The sequence below is a fragment of the Vidua macroura genome, chromosome 6, assembly GCF_024509145.1.
Source record: "Vidua macroura isolate BioBank_ID:100142 chromosome 6, ASM2450914v1, whole genome shotgun sequence".
NCBI lineage: Eukaryota > Metazoa > Chordata > Aves > Passeriformes > Viduidae > Vidua > Vidua macroura.
Window position 1 is genome coordinate 10979306 of NC_071576.1, and position 25645 is coordinate 11004950.

Consider the following 25645-nt stretch of genomic DNA (forward strand, 5'->3'; position numbering starts at 1 on the left):
TAGCAATCCTCTACAAAAACTTAAGAACCTTGTACTCATTTAACTTGCACAGGAACATGTCCATGGGGTTTAAACACTGTATCTACTGAACCTACCATAGGCTGTGCTGCCAGTTACCAGAGACTGGGAAGTAGCACTACAGACTAACTCCCTTCCCCGATTTATTTTAAACAGCCTTTCCTAGTCACTTACTATTGGTCAGAGATGGGTAGCAAGCTAGGTGGACCTTTGCCTAAACTCACCAGGATTTGTACAGATTACCCAGATGGATCACTTCAGATTGTAAGAAACAGGTCACCAGAAAATGTGTAATAGCAGTATTGCTCAAGGGTCACTGCCTTATCCAAGAGATTCCATAAGGAATAACTGTCACCTGGTAGTGCCAAAATATTCTTGAGAAATATTATTTTATAATGCCTTTACATTCCATGGTGGCTCTTACAATAGCATCCCTGGCATACCAGCTTTTAAACTTGTGGCAGAGTTCACTTCAGATAATCATACTAAAAATTTCTTGGAGATCAATTTAACAGCACGATGGGCACCGATTATGACTTTAATAAGGCCATAAGAGCTGCATCACTCAGTTGCACCTAACCTATTTAATTCTGGGGTTTATTTTTTCTTAAATTTTGACTTGCCTTTGACAGCCAGTTGCTGTACAAGATAGGTCTGCTCATAGCCTTTTCTTTGTCAATGTTGGGGAAGTGTTTCAGAGCAACCATGTCAATGTTCTCATCAGTCCAGCGTCTCTCCTCATCTTCCACAAGTCTGGATAAAGAATTAAGTCAGTGAGTACAGTCCTCTGTAATGGGGGGATGTAATCACACCACACGGCAGCACTATGACTGAAGTGTATTTTTGCTTTGTACAGATACAACTCCTAAGAGAGTCAAGCTGGAGTGAAACAAAATATTCTCACTGGTATTCCAGCTATGATACACTTCAGTTTGATGTTCTAATGAAAGTTGGCAAGGAGTAGACAACTTTTTATGGTTTTGCTTCCCCAGCTCATGAACTTTTTACCTGTCCTGGAAGAGACGTAAGGCTTCGTGGGCCCAAATCCTGATAAGGCCTTCAACTGGTAAGGTTTCTAGTGGTCTTAATGCTTCAAATATACCTCTCACCCACCGAGTCATTTCACGAGGTGAGTAGATGTAGTGTGGCTGCGTGTCTTGAGTGAATCTCTCCTAAAAATTTAAATTTAATTAGTTACTTTATCTCAAAGTTGCAACATATTTTTTTATAAGACTTGGCATTGCAAGATATTACTCTGACAGCATAATTCCTTTTTGCCAGAACTCAAGTAATTAGTTGAGTTCTTGTGCACATATTATCCATGTGAAAAACTAACAACACATGCTAAATGAAGCATAGAAGAAAGCCTTCTAACTTTGGAGTTGGAGTTAACAAGTTACCTGAGACATTGTGTAGAATTCTACCATAGCAGCAGTGAGAGGCTCTGCATATGTGCGAAGTGATGGGATCAGCCTCAGCATTGCACGATTGAATGTTCCATATATCTGAGTAAGTGAAGCTGGTCCAGGATAGTCCACATAAACCACAGGAACATGTCGTAAGAATCTGAAATATTAGCATATTACACAGTACAGAAAGTCAAATTACTATCTGTATCCTCTTCATTATCTTTTGCCAAAATTAAATAACTGCTTTATTCAAAACCATCAGCAGCAACTGTAGTTTGTTTGATTGCTCCCATTCTCAAGTGTTTTAGACAGGTGATTCAACAACCTAATACTGAGTTCACTGACGGTCTGTCATGGTAAGAAGCAAGCAGCAGATAGTGCAAAAGCAAGGAATAAAATCTCAGCACAGCTGTTGTTAAACAAGTGTATTAAGAACAGATTACATAATCAATGCTTCAGTTTTGACTCCTATTCCATTGTTACCTAGAATTTTCTAGACACATTACCTATGTGACAGTGGTTTTCTTCCAGGATCAGTAGGTGGATTACATGCACCAACAAACTGAATTCTTTCCAGTTTCACCCATGTCTGGTCAGATGTACGGTAGAATCCTCCATGCTCTACCATCTGGAAAAAAACCATAAAAATAAGATCAAATCAGTGGAACATTTTATTTCCCTATAAGTAGCTGTTCTGATACAGTTAATTAAAAAGAAAAACATACCTGTCTAATGAAGGATATGACTCTCTGTGTGCCATACTTATCCATATCTGGCAAGTTGATTTCATCACAGAACAGCACCAGCCACTTTCCTAACTGCACAGGAGCCAGCACCACTCCATTAGGGGTACGCCTGTATTCACAGTAGTGATCAAAAGTTTTCAACAGCAGCTCTGGAGTGGTAGCACTTGAAAAGTTGAGTCCAACCACCTTAAAAAGAGTATAGTGAAAAAAAAATTAAAATACACTAAGGACTGAAAGAGAGTGTATCAGGAATCCTGGAAACAGGTATGTTTGGCTGTTTACAATGGAAGAACATAGGCTATCCACATTACATGTATATTACCACATATATACAGCCATATACAGCCTAGATACTCTTTGCTTCCCACTGCAGATTCTCCATTTACCATGCAGCAATGCTTCTTGCCCAACCCTGTATTTTGAACATGACAGCCTCATGTAAGTGTCACTCCACCTAAATACACAAAAGGATGAGAGCTACTCTTAAACATTTGCACAGTATTTTTAAAAACTGAACACAGGAATGCTCCTCTATTACTGAAGTGGCAAAGGAAGAAAACTTTTGGCTAAGGAACTTGAGAAATGAATTTATATTGTCAACATGATGTTTATTTTTTGCTATATATACACATGACTGACTGAGATGAAGCGATCACTGAGTTTCGGCTAGGAAATAAGTTCCATGCTATCTTTAATCTTAAGAAGATTAAAGACTTGCTACTAATCTATAATTCACACACCCATGTGCACAAACACACACACAAGTCTCTTGTGTACCTCCATGTCAGGCAGAGCTCTGAGAGCACTGAAGAGGGTCATGGTCTTTCCAGAACCTGGTGGGCCACAGAGCACCAGAGGTTTGTGTTCTGCCAGCCAAGTGTACAGCAATGCTTCATGGCGAACTGTATCTAGGGTCGGCACTACAACATCAGGAGCTGCAACTTTGTGTGTTTCAACTTCAATTTGAGGAACTTTGGATTGCCATGGCACCCATTCACCTGTAATGGACACCTAGAAGCACAAAAACATGATTAGACAATTTTGAACAAGAATCCAGCTCAACATTAGTTAAATTAATTTTTTTAAGTGACATCAAATTTGATGTGTTTATTTAAACAATCAGCTTGTTTGTTGAAGTGTGAAACTGTAAAATTTAAGATAGTCCAGCTGTTTATTCTCCAGGTTTGCCTCCAAAATCTAAAGCAAGCTTTTAAGAAAATGAAAGAGCAACATTTCTAGCACAAGAAAGGTTTACCTCATAGTCAATTATAGGTATGTTGGGTGCAGTTGGCAGTGGCACAGTGGTGATTCTCCTAATGTATTCTCCCAGCTCTGCTCTCATTTTCAAACGACTGTCTCCAGAAAGAGACCACAGTATCGCATAGACCAGGTACCTCTGTAAGAAGCAAGAGCAGCAGCTATTGGTTTTAGAGTAATGGAACAAAGCCCAGTGAGTAACTCAAATCTAGGCAAACCCAGGAGTCACTTGAGAGGAGAGTGCATTCACCTGGATGTAACGCTCCAGCTGGTCTATCTGCATCGGGAAGTCGGGATGGTTGGCATTGTACTGGGCCACGTTGCGGCAAGCTTGGTGCAACATGGAGAACAGAGAGCCAAGGCAGCGCAGGCGCGTGAGGTCCATAATGTGCTCCAGCTTGAAAGCGTGTTCAAGTGCCTTGGTTACCAGGCCGTTGGATGTGAAATATGGCTGCATTATTGTTGCAGCATCTCTCTGAATCTGTTGGGAGACACAAATACTGCTCTAAGCATTTGCTTCTCATTTGACTACCAGGCAGAAAGAAGAGATTTTGTTTAAGGTTTGAAATGTTTTGTATTAAAAAAAAAAAAAGAAAAAAAAATATAAAGAGGAAGTCAGCTTTCCTATGATAGGCTGTCATCAATTCTATGTATGGTGTACCTGTGATACAAGCATTTTTACTACTTTATCCCATAATGAAATCAAAGCTATACCTGCAACATTGGAGATGCTGCTTCTTCTCCTTCATCTTCTTTGCCCTTTCGCCTGCGCTGAGCTTCCTCCTCACCTTCATCCAGAGGAATGCTTCTTAGTCTGGCCAGGAAGTTATTGAATATCATGTCTGTACTGAGAACATCCTCACTGAACCAGACCATACCACACCTTGACACAGTAGCCAAAGTGGCATATTTCAGATCCTGTACTTCAAACATGATACGCACCTGAAAAAAAGAAATGTAAAACAACACTTAGGTGTAAAAACCATCAACCAAAACAATACAAAAACCCTTTCCCTGAAAAAAAGAAATGTAAAACAACACTTAGGTGTAAAAACCATCAACCAAAACAATACAAAAACCCTTTCCCTGAAAAAACAGAGAGCTTTTAAAATATGCAGATTTGCATTTAGACTCTGAATAATAACATCAGCATTATACTGTCCTAAGGTAAGTTCATCATTATTGATATTTACCATAAGACTTACATAATTCACATTTTGTCTTACAGGGTCAGAGTAAGTGTAACAGAAAATGTTTTCACAAAAACCCTTTAGTCCAGCAAACCACAATCTGAACTCAGTGCTTGTGATGAGAAAGAGGCACGACACAAGTACATATTAAATTAAACCAACAAGCTTATACACAACACATAAACACAATGTAAAAAAAGTAACATTACATTTGGCGGGAGGCTGAGACGTTCTCCATTTGGCAGAGTCAGAAGTTTGTTGTCATCCAGAACAGAGTTCAAGTTCTCAACCCATTCAGGGTCTACATCACCATCAAAGATAATCCACTGACGTTTTTGTAGTTCACCTCTCACATTGTCTATGATTCTATATGAAAGAAAATATTCATTGAAGGAGAGAATTAAGGTGAGATTATCCTAGGCACGAAGGTACCAGCCATTTTGCATTTGTGCTATTAAAGACTTACTTTCTCAGGACATGTGTAAACAAGCCATCTGTCCATTCCCTGGTATTTGGATCCAAAGTACCATAGAGGTGATCTTTGCTGATTGCTTTTGGATCTATAATGTGAGCAACACCTTCTACACCCTCCAGCCGTTCAAGGGCCTTCAGAAGTACTCTCCAGGCCATGCTCTTTCCACTTCCAGAAGGACCAACCATCATCAAACCATGATTTATCTGTGTAATCTGATACAGCTGAAGAACCTGTGACACAAGAAATAATGTACCAATTAACATCAGTAGTTAATCTAAGCTTTTAGGTATAGTTTGTTTAAGACAAGAAAAATTTAAAAGCTTTCGACTTTTCATAATATAAAAGGAAATTTAGTCTTATGCATAAACTTAAACTGAACATTTTCAGTTTCATATTTTACCTTTTCAACCCACATGCCACCAACTTCTTCTCCATCACCATAGGTAAGGTACATTTCCTGACACACTTTCTTAAGTTCCTCTCTCAAGGCTGTCATCTCTCCACGGTGATACTGTACTCCAGGGAATACATCAGAAAGGAGACTGAACAGCAATGGAATGTCTTCTGCAACCAGTTTTGGTACCATAGTTTCACATACACTTTGGATCAGGATCTGCAGAGAGAGAGTCACATTTCATTGAAGAGTTGTTAAGTTACTTTACCAAACATGTTTGACAAGTAATACTTCACTAAATAATTTACTGATTAAGTAGCAGACCAGGGCAGTCTTAGTCAAAACAAGACTGGTTTTAACTTTGGAACTACCCAGTGATTTCCTATTGATTTGCAGTTTATACAAGTCCTTCTTATGTCTCTTCATTATGTTTTTGGATTAGTTACTGAGATGCTGAGCAGCACTAAGCGTCATGGATGCACCACCTCATATGAATAATTTCTTCACTATGATTCGGGACTTAGAAGTGATGTTTAACTTGGTGCTTTCAAGCTATCGAATTACCTTTGGTAACTAACATTATTTTGTTCACATGGCTTAATATTAAATGGCAAGCACTGAAGGGTTACTTTCTTTGTTTAGTGTGCATCCTCTATCATGTAAGTCAAGAATTTTGCACACACATTACCTCTTGCTCTGGCAAATTCTCAGCGATTTCTCCCTCATCAACGACTTCACCACGCTCTTCCTTCTCCCGCTTTATCTTCTGAATCCTCTCCCTCTTCACATTACCTGCACTAACCAGCACACTCTTCAGTGCTCTCAGGCCAAAATCATAGTGACTTTGGGAGGACAGCTGCTCATCACAAAGCCTAAGAAGCACAAGAGACAAAATACAATTTGATTCTCAGTAAGAACCAACATAACACTCAGTAAATGTCATTCTTTACTTGAAATGATTGCTGCACAATGTACTTAGTGAGTTGCAAAGACTATTACAGCTTTGAACATGTAAGTTCTATTATTACTGACTGCAGCCAAACTTGCTACTCACTTGAAGAATGGTACTATCTTATTGGCAAGAACTTCAGCAGTACGGAAACCTTGGGAGTACAGCATGACCTGGGCAATCAACTGACGGTCTGGTTTTGTCATTGCCAAGCTACGGAACAACTTCTTCAAATTGTCAGGCAGATTAGATCTGCCTGCATAACCAGGATTCATGGTGATGAAGATAGCCATGTCAGGGCTCACTTTGACTTGTTTGTTCAGCAGCTCACAGGTAATGGGTGTTGCAGCTGAAAAGAGAGTGCATTTAGTTATACCTGAGTCAGTGATCCATCACTCTGAGAACTGAAGTCATACATTATTCTGTTTTAGTTTTCTACAGTAATGGACAGCAGGTTCTCCAGTACTGCAACTCAAACAATACAAATTTCTACCAGCTGGAAGTTACATCAAATATTAAAGTTTTGACATAAAGTAGCTTCATCCTTGCACTATTTGCAAGAAACATAGCTGAGAAACAAAACAGCATCAAAGATGTTAGGGAAGAATGACATACTTTTGTCATAGTTGGGGTTGGAATGCTCTCGCAGGGCTTCCTGGATGCACTGAACTTGCTGTGAAACTGCAGAGAGCATTCGCTCCTCCAGTCTGTTGAACTCATCAAAGCAGCCCCACGCGCCCACCTGGCAAAGTCCCACAAAGATGCGTCCCATTGCCTGCAGGGAGAGGGGAAAATTCACTCAATTGCATTGGCAAAAGGAGCAGAGGAGAGCACTTTATACAATGCACTTTATACAATCTAAGGCAGGAAGAAGCTGTGTTTATTTGTAGGTTACTGTATTTATAGTATTGTAAGAGTTATGAAAGGGTTCTGAAGTTCAGTTTTCACTGCTTCACAGAACCACAGATCATAGCTCCCTATTACTCCATACTGTACTGCAGTGTGTTCCAAAACAGGCAAACTAAGTCCACTGCATAATGTTTTGTTTGCTGATACCATTAACATCAGTGCAGTTCTAGTCCTTTATAGCAAGGAGGGTACAAGAATTACGAAACATTTCAGAAGAGCAAATTGGACAGCCAGAGTATGATAACCTTTCTACACAGAGAACAACCTTTAAGGTAAGATTGTGTAGAAGGCAACATGAGGGGACATGTCTACCTGAATAGATTCTACTGAATCTACTGGTTTCAGATGAATAGGAATCAATTATTCACTGTCTTTTCTACTACAAGAACTTAGAAATCATTAAAAAAAAGACAAAAAGAAGCTGCCCTTTCATGAAGTGCATAGTAATAGTGCACAGTGGAAAAATTTGGTAAAGATGTTATAGAACCAAGTGTGCAAGTGGATTTAAGGGGAGAAATGGTACATGAAAAAAGGTTCACTGGATCATGAACAGAATAACACACTTCTGCTGGGACATCCTGATCATCTTAACTGTCAGAGGGAGGAAGGGAGCTGGGGCAAGGAAGGCTCACATTATCTGTGATATTAACACTCCTTAGGCATTTTCTTACAGTTACCCCTACAAGACAAATACTGGCTAAACAGAATCCTGATCTGGTCAAAATACAGCTGTATAGAAAAAAAAAATCACACATGGACAACCTGGCAAAGTCCATAAAGTTTAGTGATTCCTTGTCCATGTTTTATACTGTTTTTTATCTATACACTTGACCAAGGTTTTCATTTGAATATAATTCGCTGTGTTACAGTTTACAGAGACATTTCATTTGCTTCTCAGTTTGAAGGTATCTTTAATCTTCAAATATCTGGATAAATTTTCTTGGTTTTGAAGAATTCTCCACATGCTGAGGTAAACTCCCCAGCTGTGTTGTAAAGGATAATTTGGTAATAGTACAGCTGCTTCAGTAATCTCACACTCTTATCTGTTCCTCATTAAACCAGTACTATCAATGCTAACTACATAGTTTAAGATACTTTCCTAAAGCCAGTCTTAAGCCCCAGCTCCTTTCCCTCTTCCTTTCCTTCCATTTAGTGTTACAGAACTACCTGTTCAAAAGCCAAGAGCCTTTGCTCTAGCAATGCTCCATCCCACTTCTGCTTCAGGCATTTTTTGTTACAGAGGTTCTGTATGACCCACAGACACCAGCTCAGTTAGGACTTATACATAATCATCTTGAAAATAAACACTGCTGGCTGTTTCAGGGTTCTGAAGAGATTCCTACTGCTTGTTAACAAAGACTACATTGTTTCAATCAAACAGCTTACCTGGAAGTCAAAGGTTTCATCACAGTTGAAAACCAACACAAAGCGGCCAAGCTGATGTCCAAGAGCTTTAACAGATTCTGTTTTACCAGTACCAGCAGGACCTGTTTTTGAAATGAGATGGACATGCTTTAGAATTTATTATCTGAATAGCACTGCCAATTTATGCAATCTGCCAGCATGTGGATTCTCAACATGCCTGTTCAATCAAGAGGGTTCAAACAAAACCTAAAACTGTTTTGACTTCCCCCAAAAGACCATTTTGTTCTTTGCTATCTTAGTTAAGTGTCCTGCACGTACACATTAACACTGTATTGTGGGGATGCACATCCTTTCCCCAGTTCAGCCCCTAAACCCCATCCTAGGCCACACTGTAGTCTCAGGAATGCTTGTTAGACCTTGGCCTACATTAACAGCACCAGTTAGCTCCCCTTGTGCTTATCAGAAACCCTGTCTGCTCCCACAGCTTCTGTTGTCTGACAAGCTCCCGTTTTCTACTTAATAGCCTTGAGACTTCTATTTTTTCTGTCTGAACAACAAAGCAAGTAGAACAGTATTTCTGTTGTTGAACTCTTCAAGGAAAGTTCCCAGTAACCACCAACTTGGATTGTGGCCAGGATGGAAATTTACTGATGACTAAAATCAGTAATTTTGCAACTCTATAAACAGTGGTCCTAAGAGAGACCCTTTGAGATCTCCTGGACTGCAGCAGGCTGTGACCAGGATCTCCCTCCCAGTGGGATGCCTCCTGGAGCTTGTGATCTCTCCAGTTTGCAATGGAGGATTGCCATTGAAAGGTGACAACTGAACCTGGACTGATATCCCCCACTCCTTGAGAACCAACCCTTCATTTCTGGAGAGATGCAAAGGCATCTGATGTATTTCACTGAATTCAAGGGGAATTTTTCATAGGTATACCTTTGCACATACTTCATGTCTGTGTGCCTTGTGAGTGTTGCCAATTTAGGTCTATAATTAATCCAAACTTTTTGTCAAATTACTACTATGCTTATAGAAAATCTTACTGAATCATTTTGTTTTAAATTAATAAATTATTCAACTCCTGCTATTATTGTATTGATTTGGTAATTAAGTTTTGCTAAATCCTTTAGACCTTAACTTGATCCAGTCTAAAGCTAAGTTTGGCAAGGGAGTCCACTCTGACCCTCGTGACCCAGTAGGAGTCTCCCTTACCCCTTTGCACCCCTTGCTTTTCCTTCTGCGTCTCCACATAAACCAATGTAGATTTTTTAAAATCAGATTTTTCCTTGTGTGCTTTATGTATATAGCAACTAATAGAATGAACCTTGCCATACAATTTGTTGTGCTTTTACAAACTCATATTAAACCTGCCTTTACTGATTCCTCACTGGTGATTCTTTGAGTGACCTAAACCACTCATTCTTATATATATTAGAGAAGATAAGAAATTTATACACTTGCCTGACAAACTTACCAAATGGTGATCCTCCAAGTCTTGCCTCCAGGGCTTGTGTCATTGTCAGGTAGCAGCGGTCAGTGAGAGGAGTTTGTACCAGCTTATCCTGAACCCCAAGGTACTCAAAACCATAGTTGAATTTGGCATTTGCCATCTGAATGGAGAGCTGCTGCAACACATCTGTCTGCTTTGGGTCAAAGTAGAACCGCATTTGGCTGAGCCACTCGAAGGATTTGGAGTTGTCGATCTTGCTTTTGATCAGTGATCTTGTAACATCTCTCTGGTGCACCAACTCAGTGATCTGGAGAAGGAAGTAACTCCTTAACACCACAACAATACAAACCAATAAAGACAGGCCAATAATGACAAGAATCCTACAGCTTCTCAGATTAGCACAGTGAACTGCCATCACTTAGAAATCATGACCTAAAACCAGTCTCTGGTTTAAAAATTGGTTGCTACAAAGCCAAAACTAACAATGTTGCCTTACTGTTCTTAATGACATTTCTAGTTTACAGCAAAGCACTTTGGCCCAGTTAGCCTGTTAATCCATTACACTACTGAACTTGGTATTTCAGTTGCCAGAAACGAGGTATTTCTCTCTAGAAATAACCCAGGATGATTTCAATTCTCCCCCCGCCTCCAATCCCTATCTACAAACAAAAGCATATTATGATTACAATAATAAGCAACTTAATGACATATTTCACATTTGAATGAAAAAAGTCAGTAACTTCCATACCTGGAAGATCCAGTTTTAAGATCAATTCACTGAGAGAGCATATAATATGATATCAAGCATTAAGCTGACTAGAGTGAAAAACTACCACCACCAACATTAATAATCAGGCCTTCATGTAATTGCTTAAATCACACAAAATCTTTTCCTGGAGGAATAGTAAGTCTTAGACTGATCAATTTTTTCATTAAAATGAAAAAATTCTCACCTGTAAACCCTGATGAGGAAAGAAAGTTTTTACTTACCAAGTGCTCCAGTTTCCTTCTGCGAAGGGGTGGCTGCTCCATCAGCACAGAGTCTGCCAGGACATTGAGTGTGACCTCAACGTTGGCTAGCACAGACTGGAGAGGACTGTTGTCTCCACCTCCACCATTGAGGGCTGACTCCACATTCTCAGACCAAGCAATCTGGGCTGACAGCACAACAAGCTGAGCCTGTGCAAAAAAACCCTCGTCAGATAGTTTTCCTTGCTGAAGTAACCAAGCTGCAGTATACTTTAGTATTCCACATTAATACCTGGTATTTGTCAATCCAAGAGATGTAGACTGCTGGATCAATTGAAGTTGCTTTTCCGAAGATTTCTACTTCAGTAACAGACTCTGCAAGCAATTTAGCAAGGGTCACTCTCATCTCTTTTTCAACAAGAGTGAGCCACTCATTGATCTTGGGATGTTCTGTGATGGAGACTGGTGTTTTGAACAGCACCTGCAAGAAATTAAAGGTTTAAGTCAGCGCACATCCACTTATTTTCAGAATTTTCTTTAAAAAGAAATACTGCAGCTATACCTCCTCTCCTTCACGTGAGGATATCCCAAGAACCACAGAATTGTCTTCATTAAGAATAATGCTAGAAACTCCAGCAAACATTTTCTTGAAGTGTTTCTGCAACTTAGCCACATTTTTGCTGTTTCCAATGATTTCAAGCAAGTCTTCATCACCAACAAAGTAGAACCTATTAATCAGAAAAAATTAGATCTATATCAGAACTTGAACTATCACTTTTAATTTATAATTTATGCTTCATCCATGGCCACTACATGGAAGTAATTGACAACCATTTCCTCAACACTGCAAGAGTGCATGAACCACAAATTTGCTAGCAGTTCTACCCAGTGCTACCTTTAAGTTCATGTGGTCTGTACCATACAGAAGTGTATACATGCTCCATAGTGTGGATAATTTTCTTTAGTTATCCATCTCTGAAACGCCAACAGTAGAGTTTGGGATTGAATTGCCTGTCAGGCAGGAAGAACTCCCACTCAGTATCTCCTTCACTCTTATTTTCTCATGCTAAGAAACAAATTAGTTGAGGACTACAGGTAAGTCAAAATCAATGACTTAAATACTGGACTGTGACAATTTAGACACTGTCCTTCAATCAAAAGGCAGAAGAATATCTTCAGTTTACAGAAATCAGCTGCAATGGTTCCTTAGGCAATATCCAAATCCTGAAACCAGCCACAGAGGAGCAAGTAAGGGAAGTTTCAGCCCCACTTCCAGAGAAGTAGCTGTAACTGAATTATGTATACAGACAATACATATTTAAATGGTCATAACATCTCATATATATGCACCACAGAAGAATTGGTAGAGGCTTTACAGAGCAGTACACCAATTCCTGCACAGAAACATCTCATTACTTCAGGAGTCAACTGCTTACCGAGGGAAAGAGGACCTCTCCCTTTCCAAGTATTCTCCCAGGGCTTTCTGTATCTTCCCAAGTAAATCTGCCAGTCTCTCTAATGATCTCTGCACACCTTGAATGTTGAGAACATCCATCACAAGTGGAGATTTGGACACCTTTTTCATGAGTGCCAAGAATTCAGTGCTGATGCTGCAAGTAAAATAACACAATACATTAGTGCAAACTCAGTAACCACAGGCCTACGGAACACCAAATTTATTTGTCTCTAAATGATCACTCCACCTCTAATGGCTGTAGCAGCTCTAGGGAACACAAGCCTAAATTCCCCAAATTACTCTTTATCTACCTCAAGCCCTCAACAACAAAATCTAACTTCTTTGTAATGTTCAATTTACCAAGTCCAGAGCAGATCTACTTATCTTTACTTCCTGAAGTGACACATAAATCTTATTCTTTGATCTGACGGGAAGTGTGTGGAATGAGTAAATATGGTCAGACCAACTTAAAAGAGAGGAAGTAAATAATGTTTAAAGGGTGAGATTAAAGGCTGCAGCAACAGAAATTTGTCTGTTTGTTGCAGCCACAATGCCAGAAAAACCCTTGAAGTAACTGACAAGAGCTAGCAAGGAAAACCACCTGAGTCCAAATAATCTTCTAAAAATTGTAGATCAGCCCATTTACTAGAAACATTTTCTGCCATAGCTGCAGATGAACTCTTTGCTTGATGAACTTGTATCTACAGCAGCTGTAATCCAGCTGGACCAGGTAAGAATGCAGCCAGTATTTCAACTCAGAGAGTGCTACAGTGAGTCATGAAGTTTCAGGCCTGCCCACAGGGTGCCCCAAAGGAGGCAAGAAGACACAAAATGAAAAAGTTACCTCTGGAACCGCTGTGTCTCCACAGGCAGCAAGTGCTTGATGTCTGCACTGCCAGTAAAGATACCCTCCAGGTAGACCCACCGCCTTTGGACATCTATCCAGACATCAAAGAGTGCCATGATACGGTTCAGTTTATCTTCCCAGCTAAGGGCATCTTCCTCAAACACCTGAAGTTTAAACACTACTTTAATATTCATTTTAATATTATAAAGTGTTTGACTACTAATAACTATTAGAGGAAACAGTTTTTTGAGAGTCACAAAGTATGCATATACAATTAACAGTCTGTCAGCTTTAAACAGTGAATATAGTCTCTGCTGGCAAAAACATAAACTAAACAGAAGGGGAAGGCAGAAATCAACAAAAATTCTTTAGCTTTGTTCTCCGTTTTACCTTGTAGTATGGTGACAGCTTCATAGCAGACACACTGTTTATGTGCTCCTTGACTTTGTTGAAAAGGTCATCCCATCCACGAATCAAACGACACTTGTTCTGGTAATTGACCAAGTCCAGTTCATAGGTGTTCCACACTTCTCTTATCTGAAGATGTTTAAGATATGACATCAGTAATTTTTGTTCCAACATAGTTACAAAGCAGAAATGTACTACAGTAATCAGATAATAGTCTTTTAACCCAAAGATTCTGGCTTTACATTTAAGCTTTTGTTAAAAATATTGAGACTATGATGCAGTTCAAGGTGGGATCTTTGCACGCACTACCAAGAACTGCTTTTCCCAAATAACGCAAGTTTCATCAGAGGAAGTTTACATAGCTTTAAACTGTTCCCCAAAACAGAGCTAATGATGGAGTCTTGGCACTTGTTTCAACAGCTTAGAGTGACAAGCTTACTACACACATAGCCACTTAACAGCAGTCCTCAGATTTGCTATTACTTGCATACATACAAGGGCTGATACTAGCCTGTTTCAAGAACTCTTCCAAAGCCATCTCTCCCTGAGCCACAAGCAGAACATCTTTGACAATTGCTTCATTCCTCTGTAGATCAACATCCCAGATCTGGCCCAGGGTCAATTCTGAGACAACCCAGTTAACATGAAGCCTCTTCATCAGTTGTTTCCAGTGTCTGTCTTTAAGTGCCTCGGATTTCAGTTCAATAACTAACATGTTTATCTGCAGAAGAAAAGAAAGCAAGTTACATCTTTGAACTTGAATATAAAACACATGCATTTTAGAAATGGGGGCAACTTACCTTCATGTAGCCCTTCAGAAGTCTCTGAACATACTCATAGGAGGCGTACTGTCGCAAACGGGCAGGGAAATTTTTCAGTTGGTTCAACAGACCATCCAAGTTTTGGCGAAGCTGTCAGTAACACAAAAGCAATGAAATCTTTCTCTACAAGTTCTGTGCACATAACCATACAAATTACCTATACATTTGTTACGGAAAACTCTCTCTAATGAGACGTTAGCAACAGGACAGCTCTTACAGTGTTATCCTCAAGATGTGGTTACTCTACAGTTGAGAATGTAATTTTATTTGACTGATTGGGATTTATGATGCAGCCTTGTCACAGGCAGTTAGTTTATAGATTAGTGTTCTTTCTGCTCTTTACCTCCTGAGCACTGAACTAAAATCGATGCTGTTTACCCAACTGTATAATGAAGTTTCCCTAATGAGGTCCAACAGACTATTTAAAAACAGCAGCTTCTTCTCTGTAGATGCAGTCCAATCTCAAACTATGGAAGCTGCATAAATTCCCTGTAAGATTACTTAAATTATGACCATCCTGTGAATATTTATCTTAGCTTCAGAAGAAACATGCTCACAAGATACTGAAAAAGGTACCTAACCACTGAAAATTATCTAGACTGACAATAGAGCATGTCTGTCTCAAGAGGTCTAATTTCTAATTTGCATATACTTGTAGCAGTTACACTGTTAATGTACACAAAAGTGAAGTACCTTGCGAGGCTGTACTGAAACCCAGGGTTGTTCTTTCATTTGATCAATTTGTTCCCAGACCTTAGAGAGTTCAGACCAGACACCTTTGAGATCCTGCAGCTCTTCTAGGGCTACCTGTAATAAAGAATGTATCAAAAATCAGCAGTTATTCCTAATTTCTTTAAAGTCAGTAGCATGGGTGAGTTAAACAAAATACTTCTAATCCATCAAAAACCTTTGCATAGCTTGCCAATTCAAAAGAACTGCAACAGCAAGTGACCAAGATGAAATTTTCCATCTCAGTTCAAGTAACAGTTTCAAAAGAATAAGACAGTCAAGGAAGAGATCACAGAGAAGCTCTGAAGGCTACAACTGAGTCAGTGTGGAAACTGTGCCCTGATATTAGTACAGCACACACTACAAGTCACTCTCCTGAGGGAGAAAATGATGGAACTGAAACACTTTTATCCAGAACTGGCAAGAAGGTGTGTGAGCAGGTTGTACCTGGACGCGCTCTTCACTGCCACTGAGCAGTCCAGTGTCTGTAAGTTCCAGAGCTTCCTTGGCCTTGGCACACTTCTCACGGTCATCCTTCAGCCTGCCGAATTTTCCTTCATAAATGGTAAGAGCTTGAAGAGCCTCTTCTGGACGCAGATTTCCCTAAAGTTTGCATGGGATACATTAATCCAATAATCCTACAGTTACGTTGAAGGCAAGTTAAAAGTGGGGACTAAATATAAACGTTGGTTTGTCTCATTTTTTTACATTTCCATTTTGCCGACTATAAGACAACATATTATTCTACAGTAAGTCCCATTTCATTTTTACATGCAGTTTTTTGCTTTACTAAAAAGCACTTCAGAAAAAAAAAAAGGCAAAAACCTTGTTTCTGAATCCTCCTACATGCACATTTCTGACATATACTTGTTTCAGACAAAGCTCTCTCTTACAGGAAGTAATTTACTTTTCTGCACCTAAGAGAGGCCTACGTCTTAAGGGTAAATTTCCCTCTGCAACTATTGCCAAAAATCAACACACTGGCAGGTTATTGCAGAACCCTTAAAAAGACTTTTACTATCACCTAAAATGAAAAACTTCAAAAAAAGCATAAAAACTAACTCTCTACTTCTTACCGAATGCACAAAATCTACTTCATTCACTGAATATTAACCATCACTACTTACTGTTACAGGCTTTGTTTTCTCCCAGTCTGTCAGCAAGTCAGTTGTTCGGCTCTCCACTGCACGATCCTCTTGAACTATTTTCATCTGTAGATTTGCTACTTGCTGTTGAATGGCAGAATCCTTCCTACGCATAATGTCATTAAAGGCACCCCATTCTCCTTCGATGTTGTCAATGTACAGCCAAGAGGAAGGGAACTGGAACCTTTGTTTCTCAAGCAAGCGCTGACCATTGCGATAAAGCTACAAGACACAGTGGATTCAAGTTAAAAAGAAAAAACTTAATCTGCAAGGCTAAATAAACATACTTTAATAAATGCTCACTATAGAGCTCACAGGATTTTTAAGAACATGAAGTTCAAATCTGTTTTTTAAGAGAACTTGAGTATCATTTTATGACGAAGCTGCATTTTATGAGCTAAGCCTGACATTTCCACAAGTCAGTATCATTAGCAAAAGACAACAAACATACCTCAACTTGCTTTTCAAACTGTTTGATTTTACGTTTCAAGGACTGCACATATGTGATGAATGTCACAGCATCTGATGTGCTAGCAGTGTCCACAGAATGCTGCTCCAGCTCTTGACGGGACTGTTAAGGGCACAAATCAGTGTTTTAGCATTCTACAACAGTTGATCTGAAAGTGAAGAACTGGAATTAAGACTTTTCTTACCTTAGAAATTTGTGAATGAAACTCTGTCATATTCTGACCAAGCATTTGGCCAAATTTGCTGAGTACCTCCTTGTGCCAGGAGTCATACTTCAAGTTGACCTTTGATTGTACCTACAAGTGAATAATGTTACATAATAGTAATTTGTCACCCTTGCTATTTTCTGTTATTCTGAAATTCAATGCATTTATCACAACAAATAATTACAATTTCTCACCTTGCCATAGTCTATGACAACAGGTCCAAACTCCTTTCTGGTTTCTGCATTATCAAATGTTCCTCTTGCCTTTCTTATCTGAACCAAAAGGGCCTGCCACTTATTCAGGTCTTCTCCAAGACGGTTGTATATATTTTCAGCCTGCATATCCCACAGACACTGGTACTGCAGCCAAACCTAATGGAGGTATTTCACAGTGTTCAGAACTTCTCCAGTATATTCCAAAACATGTGTTTCCCTCCAGCTCCCAGGAAAACTGGAAGTCCATGTTAATTTTAGCTGTTCCATTATATCCTGTCAGCCTCCTACCTTGACATACTGCTCCACTTCAGTCACAATTCCCATGACAGCTGAGTATGACTCCTCCAGAGCTGCAGGGCCATCAGGCATCCTTGTCAATGCATTACGATAGAACTTCTCTTCCTCAGACAGCTCATAATGCACTCCAACCTAAGAACCACAGTTATACTTGTGATATACATGAATTTCCAGGGCACTCAGGTTTGGTTATAGATCAACACATTAATATGTTGAGGACATTTAATTATTAAGAGAAAGCAATTGCTCTGACTTAGATACAGCTTCATTACACCTACCTGGTATCTCTGACTTTGAATTCTTGGCAGAGACAGGATCACCATTTTCCAAGAAAACATTTCTTGGTAAAGTTTGTATCTACAGTCTTCAATTGGTGGATTCAAGTATATCACCTGGTTGGTTATTCTTAGTTCATGTACAATGTTCTGCGGAAATAGTAAAAAAGCCCAGTTTTACTGGCAGATACTGCTACATATAGACAAGAATTTTGGACTTCAAGAAGTACTTTTCAAAAATCAACTTGCACTTAAATGGAGGAAAATATTTCTCCAAAAACAGATGCAGAAGAAATAATTATCTACCATATAGGCTTCAGAAATAATTTCTGCATTAGTTAATTGATAATACGGAAAAAAACTAACTAACCAAAAAAATTTAATGCAAAAAAAACCACAGGAAAACTTACTTTGATCTTGGGTTCACCACCAGGCTTATGGCTCACTTGAGGAGCATCTGTATCCATGTCAACTTCTGCTTTGTCATCTGCTTGTCCCAGAAGAACCTGGGTCCAGGCCCTCAGTCCAGCTTGCAAACGAACACCCAGGATTCTTTCAATCTAAAGAAAATGAGGCACACTGGAGGAAGAACCTGCATATTCACTGCATGAAGATCCCCACTATCAATATATTCTGACAGGCACACTACAGCCCCCTCGTAAAGAACCAAGTGCTTCTTTACGAAGCCATTCCAGCACCAGAAGGGGTTTACAAGAATTGGAGGGACTGTTTGCTAGAACTTGTAGCAATAAAACAGGGAATAATTGGTTTTAAATTGAAAGAAAGGAGGTTTAGATTAGGTATTAGGGTGGCGAGGCACTGGAACAGGTTGCCCAGAGAAGTTATGGATGCGCCATCCCTGGAAGTGTTCCAGGCCAAGCTGGATGGGGCTTTGAGCTACCGAATCAGTGGCATCACTGCCCATGGCATGGGGGCTGCAACTAGATGATCTTTGAGGTCTCTACCAACCTAAACCATTCCATGAATAGAGGTTTAGGAGTTTTGGTAAATTTGCACTGAATATAATTCAAAGCTTCTCCTCATCCTCATGGACTTTAATGTAATGAAACAATTTTAACCATATTGAAGTTGGCCTAGTGACCAATAATCTGAAACTTAACAGGCAGAAGCAAACAGTATGATGGCAAGAAATCTTTGCTAGCAGATTTCCACCACCCTTTATCTACCTTGCTCCCCAGCATCCTCTAGGCCGTCAAACTGCATTAAACTTTTTTCTTCAGAAGACAAAACTCCCCTTGAATTAATTAATCCCAAAAGTCAACAGCAAAAAACCCCAACACAGGTCTTGCATCTTCTGCATACCAAAAATGCATTGAAATTTCCAGGGAATGAGAATTTAGTCTCTGGTGTGACTATAAAGAAAAGTCTCCCTGTGTGACTATGAAGACAATAATCAAAATATATTTTGCACCTGAATAAAACGTTACCTCTATACATATACTACTCTTCGATCTCAAACCTACCTCCATATCCAACTTATTGACCCAGATCGGCAAATTTGAGTATGAATGAAGATTTAAATCATCCACAGCTTTCTGAACTCTGTTCAAGATTTCGGAGAAAGTCTTGTGATCATACATGCATGTTTCCAATGATCTCACTTCCAGGTCTATCTTCTCTTCAATAATGAGCAAATCATCCACCTAAGATAGTTCAGGAAAAATGGGATGTTTAGTTTTGACAGGTTAGGTCAAGGAAACAACAATCCAGTAATGGTTAATCATTTATCTTTATTTGGATGCAGCAATCCATTGATTTTAGCAATATCAAATGAAAACAGTACTGCTAATAGCAATTTTAGCACCATTAAAAGATCCATCTAGTTGGCCGATTTGTGCTGACTCACTCAGCTACTTAAACCAAGAGCTGCAGAACTGGTTCTCAGCTATCCAATGACACTTTTGGATAACCACACATTACTGAATTATAAATGCAAAAGTTTTGCAGATAACACAAACCTTTTCCTGGAAACTGAAGACAGTCTCAGCCAAGCGCTGTACGTATGGATCAAGCTTGTATGATTCCCACACGAGTGCAATTCCTTCTGCAATCAAAGCCTGCACCTCTTTCTTCAAGCCAGCGACCAGCAGTGAGATAGTATTACGCTCTTCTACTTTCTCACATGTTCGCTCGTATGTGCGGACACTTTCAATGAGAGAAATAGCAAATGGATAGAGCTGGTTTGCTTGGTGAGCTTTGTTGACAATTGCTAATGGGACACGGAAACCAAGCCACTTCAAGTTTCGGACTTCTTTTGAAAGTGTAATTATTTCTGGGAGGAAGTTGACTTTCAGTTTCAGGACATTTCCAGTTCGACCTCGAACACGAGTGCTTTCGATGGTGAAAATGCGACCAGACACACCAAGGTTGCGTTGCTGAACTTTTCTTGCCCAGTCATCAAAGATCTCCTGAGTGTTGAGCTTCATGCGAAAGCTATCTCCATCCTGCTTTAGCTTCTGACCTTCCACATGGTTCTCCCAGCCTTTGCCAAGGACATCCTCCACACGCTTCATGTAAGCGGTGAGCTGCCTGTCGATCTGTTTTGCCCAAATGATAGACCCAGACACAGGAGGCAGGTCACGAACGTGACTCATTTTACACGCTTGACTCTGTGGGTATTGTACTTTAAACTTGTCATGAAGAGACTCGATATCATCTTTCACACGCTGGATCAACTGCGTTTGGTATTCGCGAATGGCACCGCGAATGTGAGGTCGGACAAACAAGGCGTTAAAGCGGGAGAAGATTCTAAACATTTCATTGGCATTCTTTGCTGTACCGAGCTGGTCTCTCAAACGGGCTGTTATTCTTGTTTCAACTCTATCAATTCTTTCATCATAGCGCTTCATTGCTGCCTCCCAGGCTTCTGTACCTTCTTTGGAAACATCTAATCCATCTACTTCCTTAACATTCTCATAAGCAAGATTGACTTCTTCAATTGCATTAGCATCTGCAGCATCAAAAAGGACTTCTGCTACTTTCATATCCTGTGGTTCAGGTACCTCTCCTTGATTTTGCTGAGCAACAGCTGTTACCTACATTAGAATCACAGTTTAGTGAGTTGGATACTTCAAAATTTCCCTGGAAATAGCAAAATGCAGTTGGTTCTAAAAAATATTGCACAAATCCCCTACCAATCAGTGATAAATTCTTAAAAAACTTTCAGTCATACTTCAGAACTAACTTCCAGTAGGAAGAGGGCAGCACAGCTACTTTACAAACTTCCACTACTCTGCAGCATAATGTCATTTTCCACTGTGGTTTAGCCAAGTTCAAGGATTTAAACATTTATTAATCTCCTCTCTGTTATGTCTAGACTTGCTGAGTTTATTAGCACAAGCATGTATTATGTAATGTAAGTCAGAATTAAAGCTAAGCCTATTGGCAAGGGTTCAAAACTAAACATGGAAACTGAATGTTACGTTACATTTGTGTTGATAACGTCAAGTAATAGTAACACTCCTGAAGAAGCCACACAGATTTTCTGCTTGGTAACAACCAAGATTACATTACCTGAGGTCGCAAGACTCTCACAATGACTGCTCTCAGCTGCTCATGCTGACGCCTGAATTTCCTCATTTGATCAAGACGACTCTGGAGTTTCCTGTGAGCAGGATTGATGCGCCACACCATCTTCAGGTTCTCTTCCCTTTTTCTCTTCACGATATCTCTCAGCAGAACTTGTAGCTTCTCATATTCATCATCCCAGGTTTGGAATACTTCAAAGCATGCAACCATTACCTGAAAAAAGTTTTAGAACAGGAACTTTAACTCCCAAATTAAATGCTTCCTGCAAGTCACTGTCTAACACAAAAATACAGCAACCAGTATCATAAAGCCATGAACATACCTTTTCAAATTCTTCATAGGCCACGTGCATCAATTTTCTGGTTCCCAACACTTTAAGCAGCTGAGAGCTCAGATCTCTTGAAATAGCCTCCACTAAACGCAATGCCCTTTGGATTGGGTATTTTGTGTTCCTGATTTTTCTCAAATGGGTAAATATTGCAACAAGGGCCTGTCTGATTTTGTCCAGCTCCGTAGCAGACAGCAAGTCATTCAGTGGAAAGTCTTTCATCAGTGGATTATAGTCATTCACAGTTTCCAGTGCCTGTTTCAGACCTAAACGGAAAAGATTTTGAATATAACTTTTCATTTCATTAACCAAAATCTCTATCTGTAACTAGTCCAAGGTTCCTCTAAACAACACTGCTGTTTGTACCACATTGCTCAGGTTTTTTAACAGTTTAAGTTGTATAGGACATTTGAGAAAAATGTCATTGAACAGATATTTTACCTGTGTCAGTATCAAAGCTGACAGTTGCATGGAAACGTTTGCCATGTTTCAGAATGTCCAGAGTCAGCAGAACCTCTGGACTTTCACGTTTTTCCTGAATGCGGTACAGAGCCCTTTCCAAATTTAACCAGAAGCTTATCTCCTGTAATGCAGTGCCTGATGCAGGATCTCGATCTAATTTGGTCACCTTCAAAGTAACAGAGAGAAAGAAAAGGGAGAGAGAAAAGCATTTAATTTATACACTTCAACTGTAAAAACTTGCTGTTACTAAATATAATTGAAACACGCAACAATTGCCAGTTATTAATAATCGAACCTCAGACAGTTTTGGCACTCATTCTTTGAAAAGTGTAGGAACTGTATGCAACACGTGACAAGTGTAATTCCAGAGATCCTAAAAGTTGGTTTTAGGACCCTCATCTAATAATCTTCAGCACAGCCTAAAAATGTCACCTGCCTGCTTTCCTGAGCAGTGTCTCTATTCTGGTTAAAGGCAGATGAGCCAGGCAAGATAACAAATGTTTTATGCTCTTAAGTAAGGAAAAACAACACTGTTCCGTAAGCAACAGGAGTTTCCTGAGCATACAAAGGCAAAAAAGCCAGACTAGTATCTCAGATGCTGTTTTTGAGTAACACCAGCAGAACAGCATTCTTTTGAAAAGTAACAGGAAGAAGTAGGAGATTACAAGATAGGGCTGGAGCAACCATTGTGAACTGGTTGTAGATGCACCAGGAGCAAATAACAAAACAGGCCAATTCAGATGTGTCACTCAGATCTGCTGTAAAGATTTGAAGAACAGTTACAAAATTCACAGGGTTACTGCCAGTTACTTGAGTCTATTACAATATATAAAACATAGTCATACTCTTGGTTATTTGTCAAACAATTTAGACTAGATTCCAAATTTGCTCTAGGCTTAGCCTAATTTTAGACTAGACTTAACCTAATTTAGACCAATGTCTCTGGTGACTCAAAAACCTGGTCTCAGATCTTCAGAGCATCCTGCATAAGCAGCATTTTACCAGTTAAACTGCGAAGAAGATACACAATTATTTCTTAGTTGTTTTTTTCCCCCTGTTCTTTATTTGGTTACCTTTTGTATTTCTCTAATCCAGCGGTTGACTCCAGACTGTAACTGATTAAGGAACAACGGATCCTCAGCCTTCTCACCAAAATCTGTAACTTTTGGTTTTTCTCCACGTTCATAGCACTGCTTGGCAACATTAGTAATGGTTGCATGAATGGGTAGACTGATCTCTGGAATTTCAATATTCTGTTGCAAATGCAAGAGGCCCATTTCGAGCTCTGCAATCTTTTTCTCAACTGAAGGAGCCATCTTATCTCCATCCCTGAAAAAGCACAGATGTTTCCATATAAGAAGGCAAACCAAAAACAATACATAACACATTTAGACCTGAACTGCTTCCCCAGAATCAGCAACAGCATCATACCAACTGTGTGCTTAAACAATTCACACGATTCACCTTGAAGAGTCACTGTTTGTTACTTTTTTAAAATCATTAAACACTTTAGTTCATTAGCACAGAAATGCAGTGTTTATACTGAATTACCTGTCTGCTTTGCCAGATTCTCGGATATAGGACTTGAAAAAGGGAGCAACAGCATTGCTAATGAAAGAGTGCAATGTTTCATATGGAGAATCTTCACTGAGAGTGAGCACTCTGAGCTGGGAAGACACTGGTTTGTCTGCATCGATCACTGCTGTACGTTTAATGAACGCCAGGCTATGGAACACAGAAGAGAGTTACTAACCAATCATCTGACATTTAAGTGACACAATAGCTTAAATCTGACTGCAAGTTTAGGAGTCAAATGGCAAGCTGTATCATAATACTTCACAATCTTTCTTCTAAGAGACTTGAATACAAGTTTTCCTAATAAATACATCTTTAAAGTTCAGCAATAAGCAAGTTGAGCTATCAATAAGGACTCTGAAATAGGGGCACACTAAAGAAAAAACACATTTTACAAAGCTTCAGAGTCAAATATGCCTCAATTATAAGTGACAAATATGTAACAGATAGACATAACCAAAGAATACTGAACCCAAGTTGTGTATGTTACAGCTGCATGTATGCCAAAATTAATACAACTTTGTTTCTTTAACCCCATAGCTAGAAGTCCTAGGTCCATTCCTTTCAGCCTCATGACACACCCTTTTTTTATCAGAGTCTCTGCCTTGAAAAGCTATTGTCCCACTTGAATAAAAACGCTGCCTGAAAGCACTACGTAAAGCGGAGGTAAATTTGTAGGTAAATTTGCTTGTATGAGTTTTACAAATATAGAGTAGAAATGTTAAGAACTATTTTACTAATTCACCTGTTTGACTTTATTCCATAATGAATGTCAGTGCTGATACTGTAGGAAATGAATTCTTTTTCCTCTTCTCCTTCATCTCCCACATCCTCTGCAAAAAATAGACTATGTAAGAAATACTTAATTTCTAACACATCTGCCACTCCTTCTCAACCACCTTCTGCTATTACCAGACTATTTTCTAACCTTTAAGCTCCACACCAACTTAATTAACTAAATTAGGTCAAATGTAGCTTTGCAATATCTCTCAGATACAGAATGGGTTCACTGTCTTTAAACAAAACTCCATTAAGATTTAGGTTGCTATAAAAATAATAAAGCATTACAGTAAGTGAATTATAACTCACATTCTGAGAGAGAAATCCACAATACAGAATGTGCATTTATTTGCAGAGATATGTTGCCAGGACAACTATGCCTCAGTGAGAACATTAAACAGCTGCTTTTTTCTTCCAAAGGTGGCCTTTGTATTTTCAGACACCTACTTTGAAAATGATTTGGAAATTAAGTCTCTGAACAACAACAACAACAACAAAATCTCTTGACAGAACAAAAAGCCAAGCCATGGGAAGGACTCAGGCATTAGCACAGCCAGTGCATCCCAGATGATGTAATTGCTGAGGATGCAGGCAGCCGTGCTGCAATGCAGTGATTTCAGTGCAGGTTACTCCTGGTTGGGGACACACTGACTGGACACATTATAGCAGACTCTGCCCTGCTCTGTGCCCTGCAGGCTGGGGAGCTGCTGATACCAGAGAGCAGCTTTCATTATGCAGAAATAGGCCTTCTGTTTTATTGTACTTGTAATCAGTAATCTACTTCACGCTATGCAGTCTATGGACAAGCTTCAATAATAATGCTGTTTTTAATAGTGTCAGAGCTCTCCATATGCTGCTGGAGATTTCAGATCTGTTAAGTTTGAACACCTGGCTGTCATTCACAAAATCCACTCTGCCCAAGTAACTGCTATTAAACCAGAAGACATGGACAG

At 39.5% G+C, this 25645-nt stretch overlaps 1 protein-coding gene across 1 annotated transcript in view; it reads right to left on the reverse strand.

Moving 5' to 3' along the window:
* DYNC1H1 (dynein cytoplasmic 1 heavy chain 1) overlaps nt 1-25645 on the reverse strand; it is a 44949-nt gene that overhangs the window by 17531 nt on the left and 1773 nt on the right. The window contains exons 2-43 of the mRNA XM_053979212.1: nt 24658-24745; nt 23889-24062; nt 23411-23666; nt 22317-22503; nt 21870-22141; nt 21533-21760; nt 19978-21054; nt 19483-19662; nt 18409-18558; nt 18002-18148; nt 17715-17855; nt 17406-17582; nt 17191-17301; nt 16989-17108; nt 16520-16759; nt 15840-15995; nt 15357-15470; nt 14643-14753; nt 14354-14563; nt 13825-13971; nt 13432-13598; nt 12568-12741; nt 11694-11859; nt 11424-11612; nt 11153-11341; nt 10187-10469; nt 8734-8834; nt 7054-7213; nt 6544-6787; nt 6178-6361; nt 5496-5708; nt 5087-5325; nt 4830-4986; nt 4145-4372; nt 3681-3911; nt 3429-3569; nt 2951-3184; nt 2153-2359; nt 1934-2055; nt 1419-1584; nt 1027-1190; nt 642-771 (exon numbers count right to left, since the gene is read on the reverse strand). Of these exons, the coding sequence (XP_053835187.1) occupies nt 642-771; nt 1027-1190; nt 1419-1584; nt 1934-2055; nt 2153-2359; nt 2951-3184; nt 3429-3569; nt 3681-3911; nt 4145-4372; nt 4830-4986; nt 5087-5325; nt 5496-5708; nt 6178-6361; nt 6544-6787; nt 7054-7213; nt 8734-8834; nt 10187-10469; nt 11153-11341; nt 11424-11612; nt 11694-11859; nt 12568-12741; nt 13432-13598; nt 13825-13971; nt 14354-14563; nt 14643-14753; nt 15357-15470; nt 15840-15995; nt 16520-16759; nt 16989-17108; nt 17191-17301; nt 17406-17582; nt 17715-17855; nt 18002-18148; nt 18409-18558; nt 19483-19662; nt 19978-21054; nt 21533-21760; nt 21870-22141; nt 22317-22503; nt 23411-23666; nt 23889-24062; nt 24658-24745 (8375 nt within the window). The remainder of the gene's footprint in view (nt 1-641; nt 772-1026; nt 1191-1418; nt 1585-1933; nt 2056-2152; nt 2360-2950; nt 3185-3428; nt 3570-3680; nt 3912-4144; nt 4373-4829; nt 4987-5086; nt 5326-5495; nt 5709-6177; nt 6362-6543; nt 6788-7053; nt 7214-8733; nt 8835-10186; nt 10470-11152; nt 11342-11423; nt 11613-11693; nt 11860-12567; nt 12742-13431; nt 13599-13824; nt 13972-14353; nt 14564-14642; nt 14754-15356; nt 15471-15839; nt 15996-16519; nt 16760-16988; nt 17109-17190; nt 17302-17405; nt 17583-17714; nt 17856-18001; nt 18149-18408; nt 18559-19482; nt 19663-19977; nt 21055-21532; nt 21761-21869; nt 22142-22316; nt 22504-23410; nt 23667-23888; nt 24063-24657; nt 24746-25645) is intronic.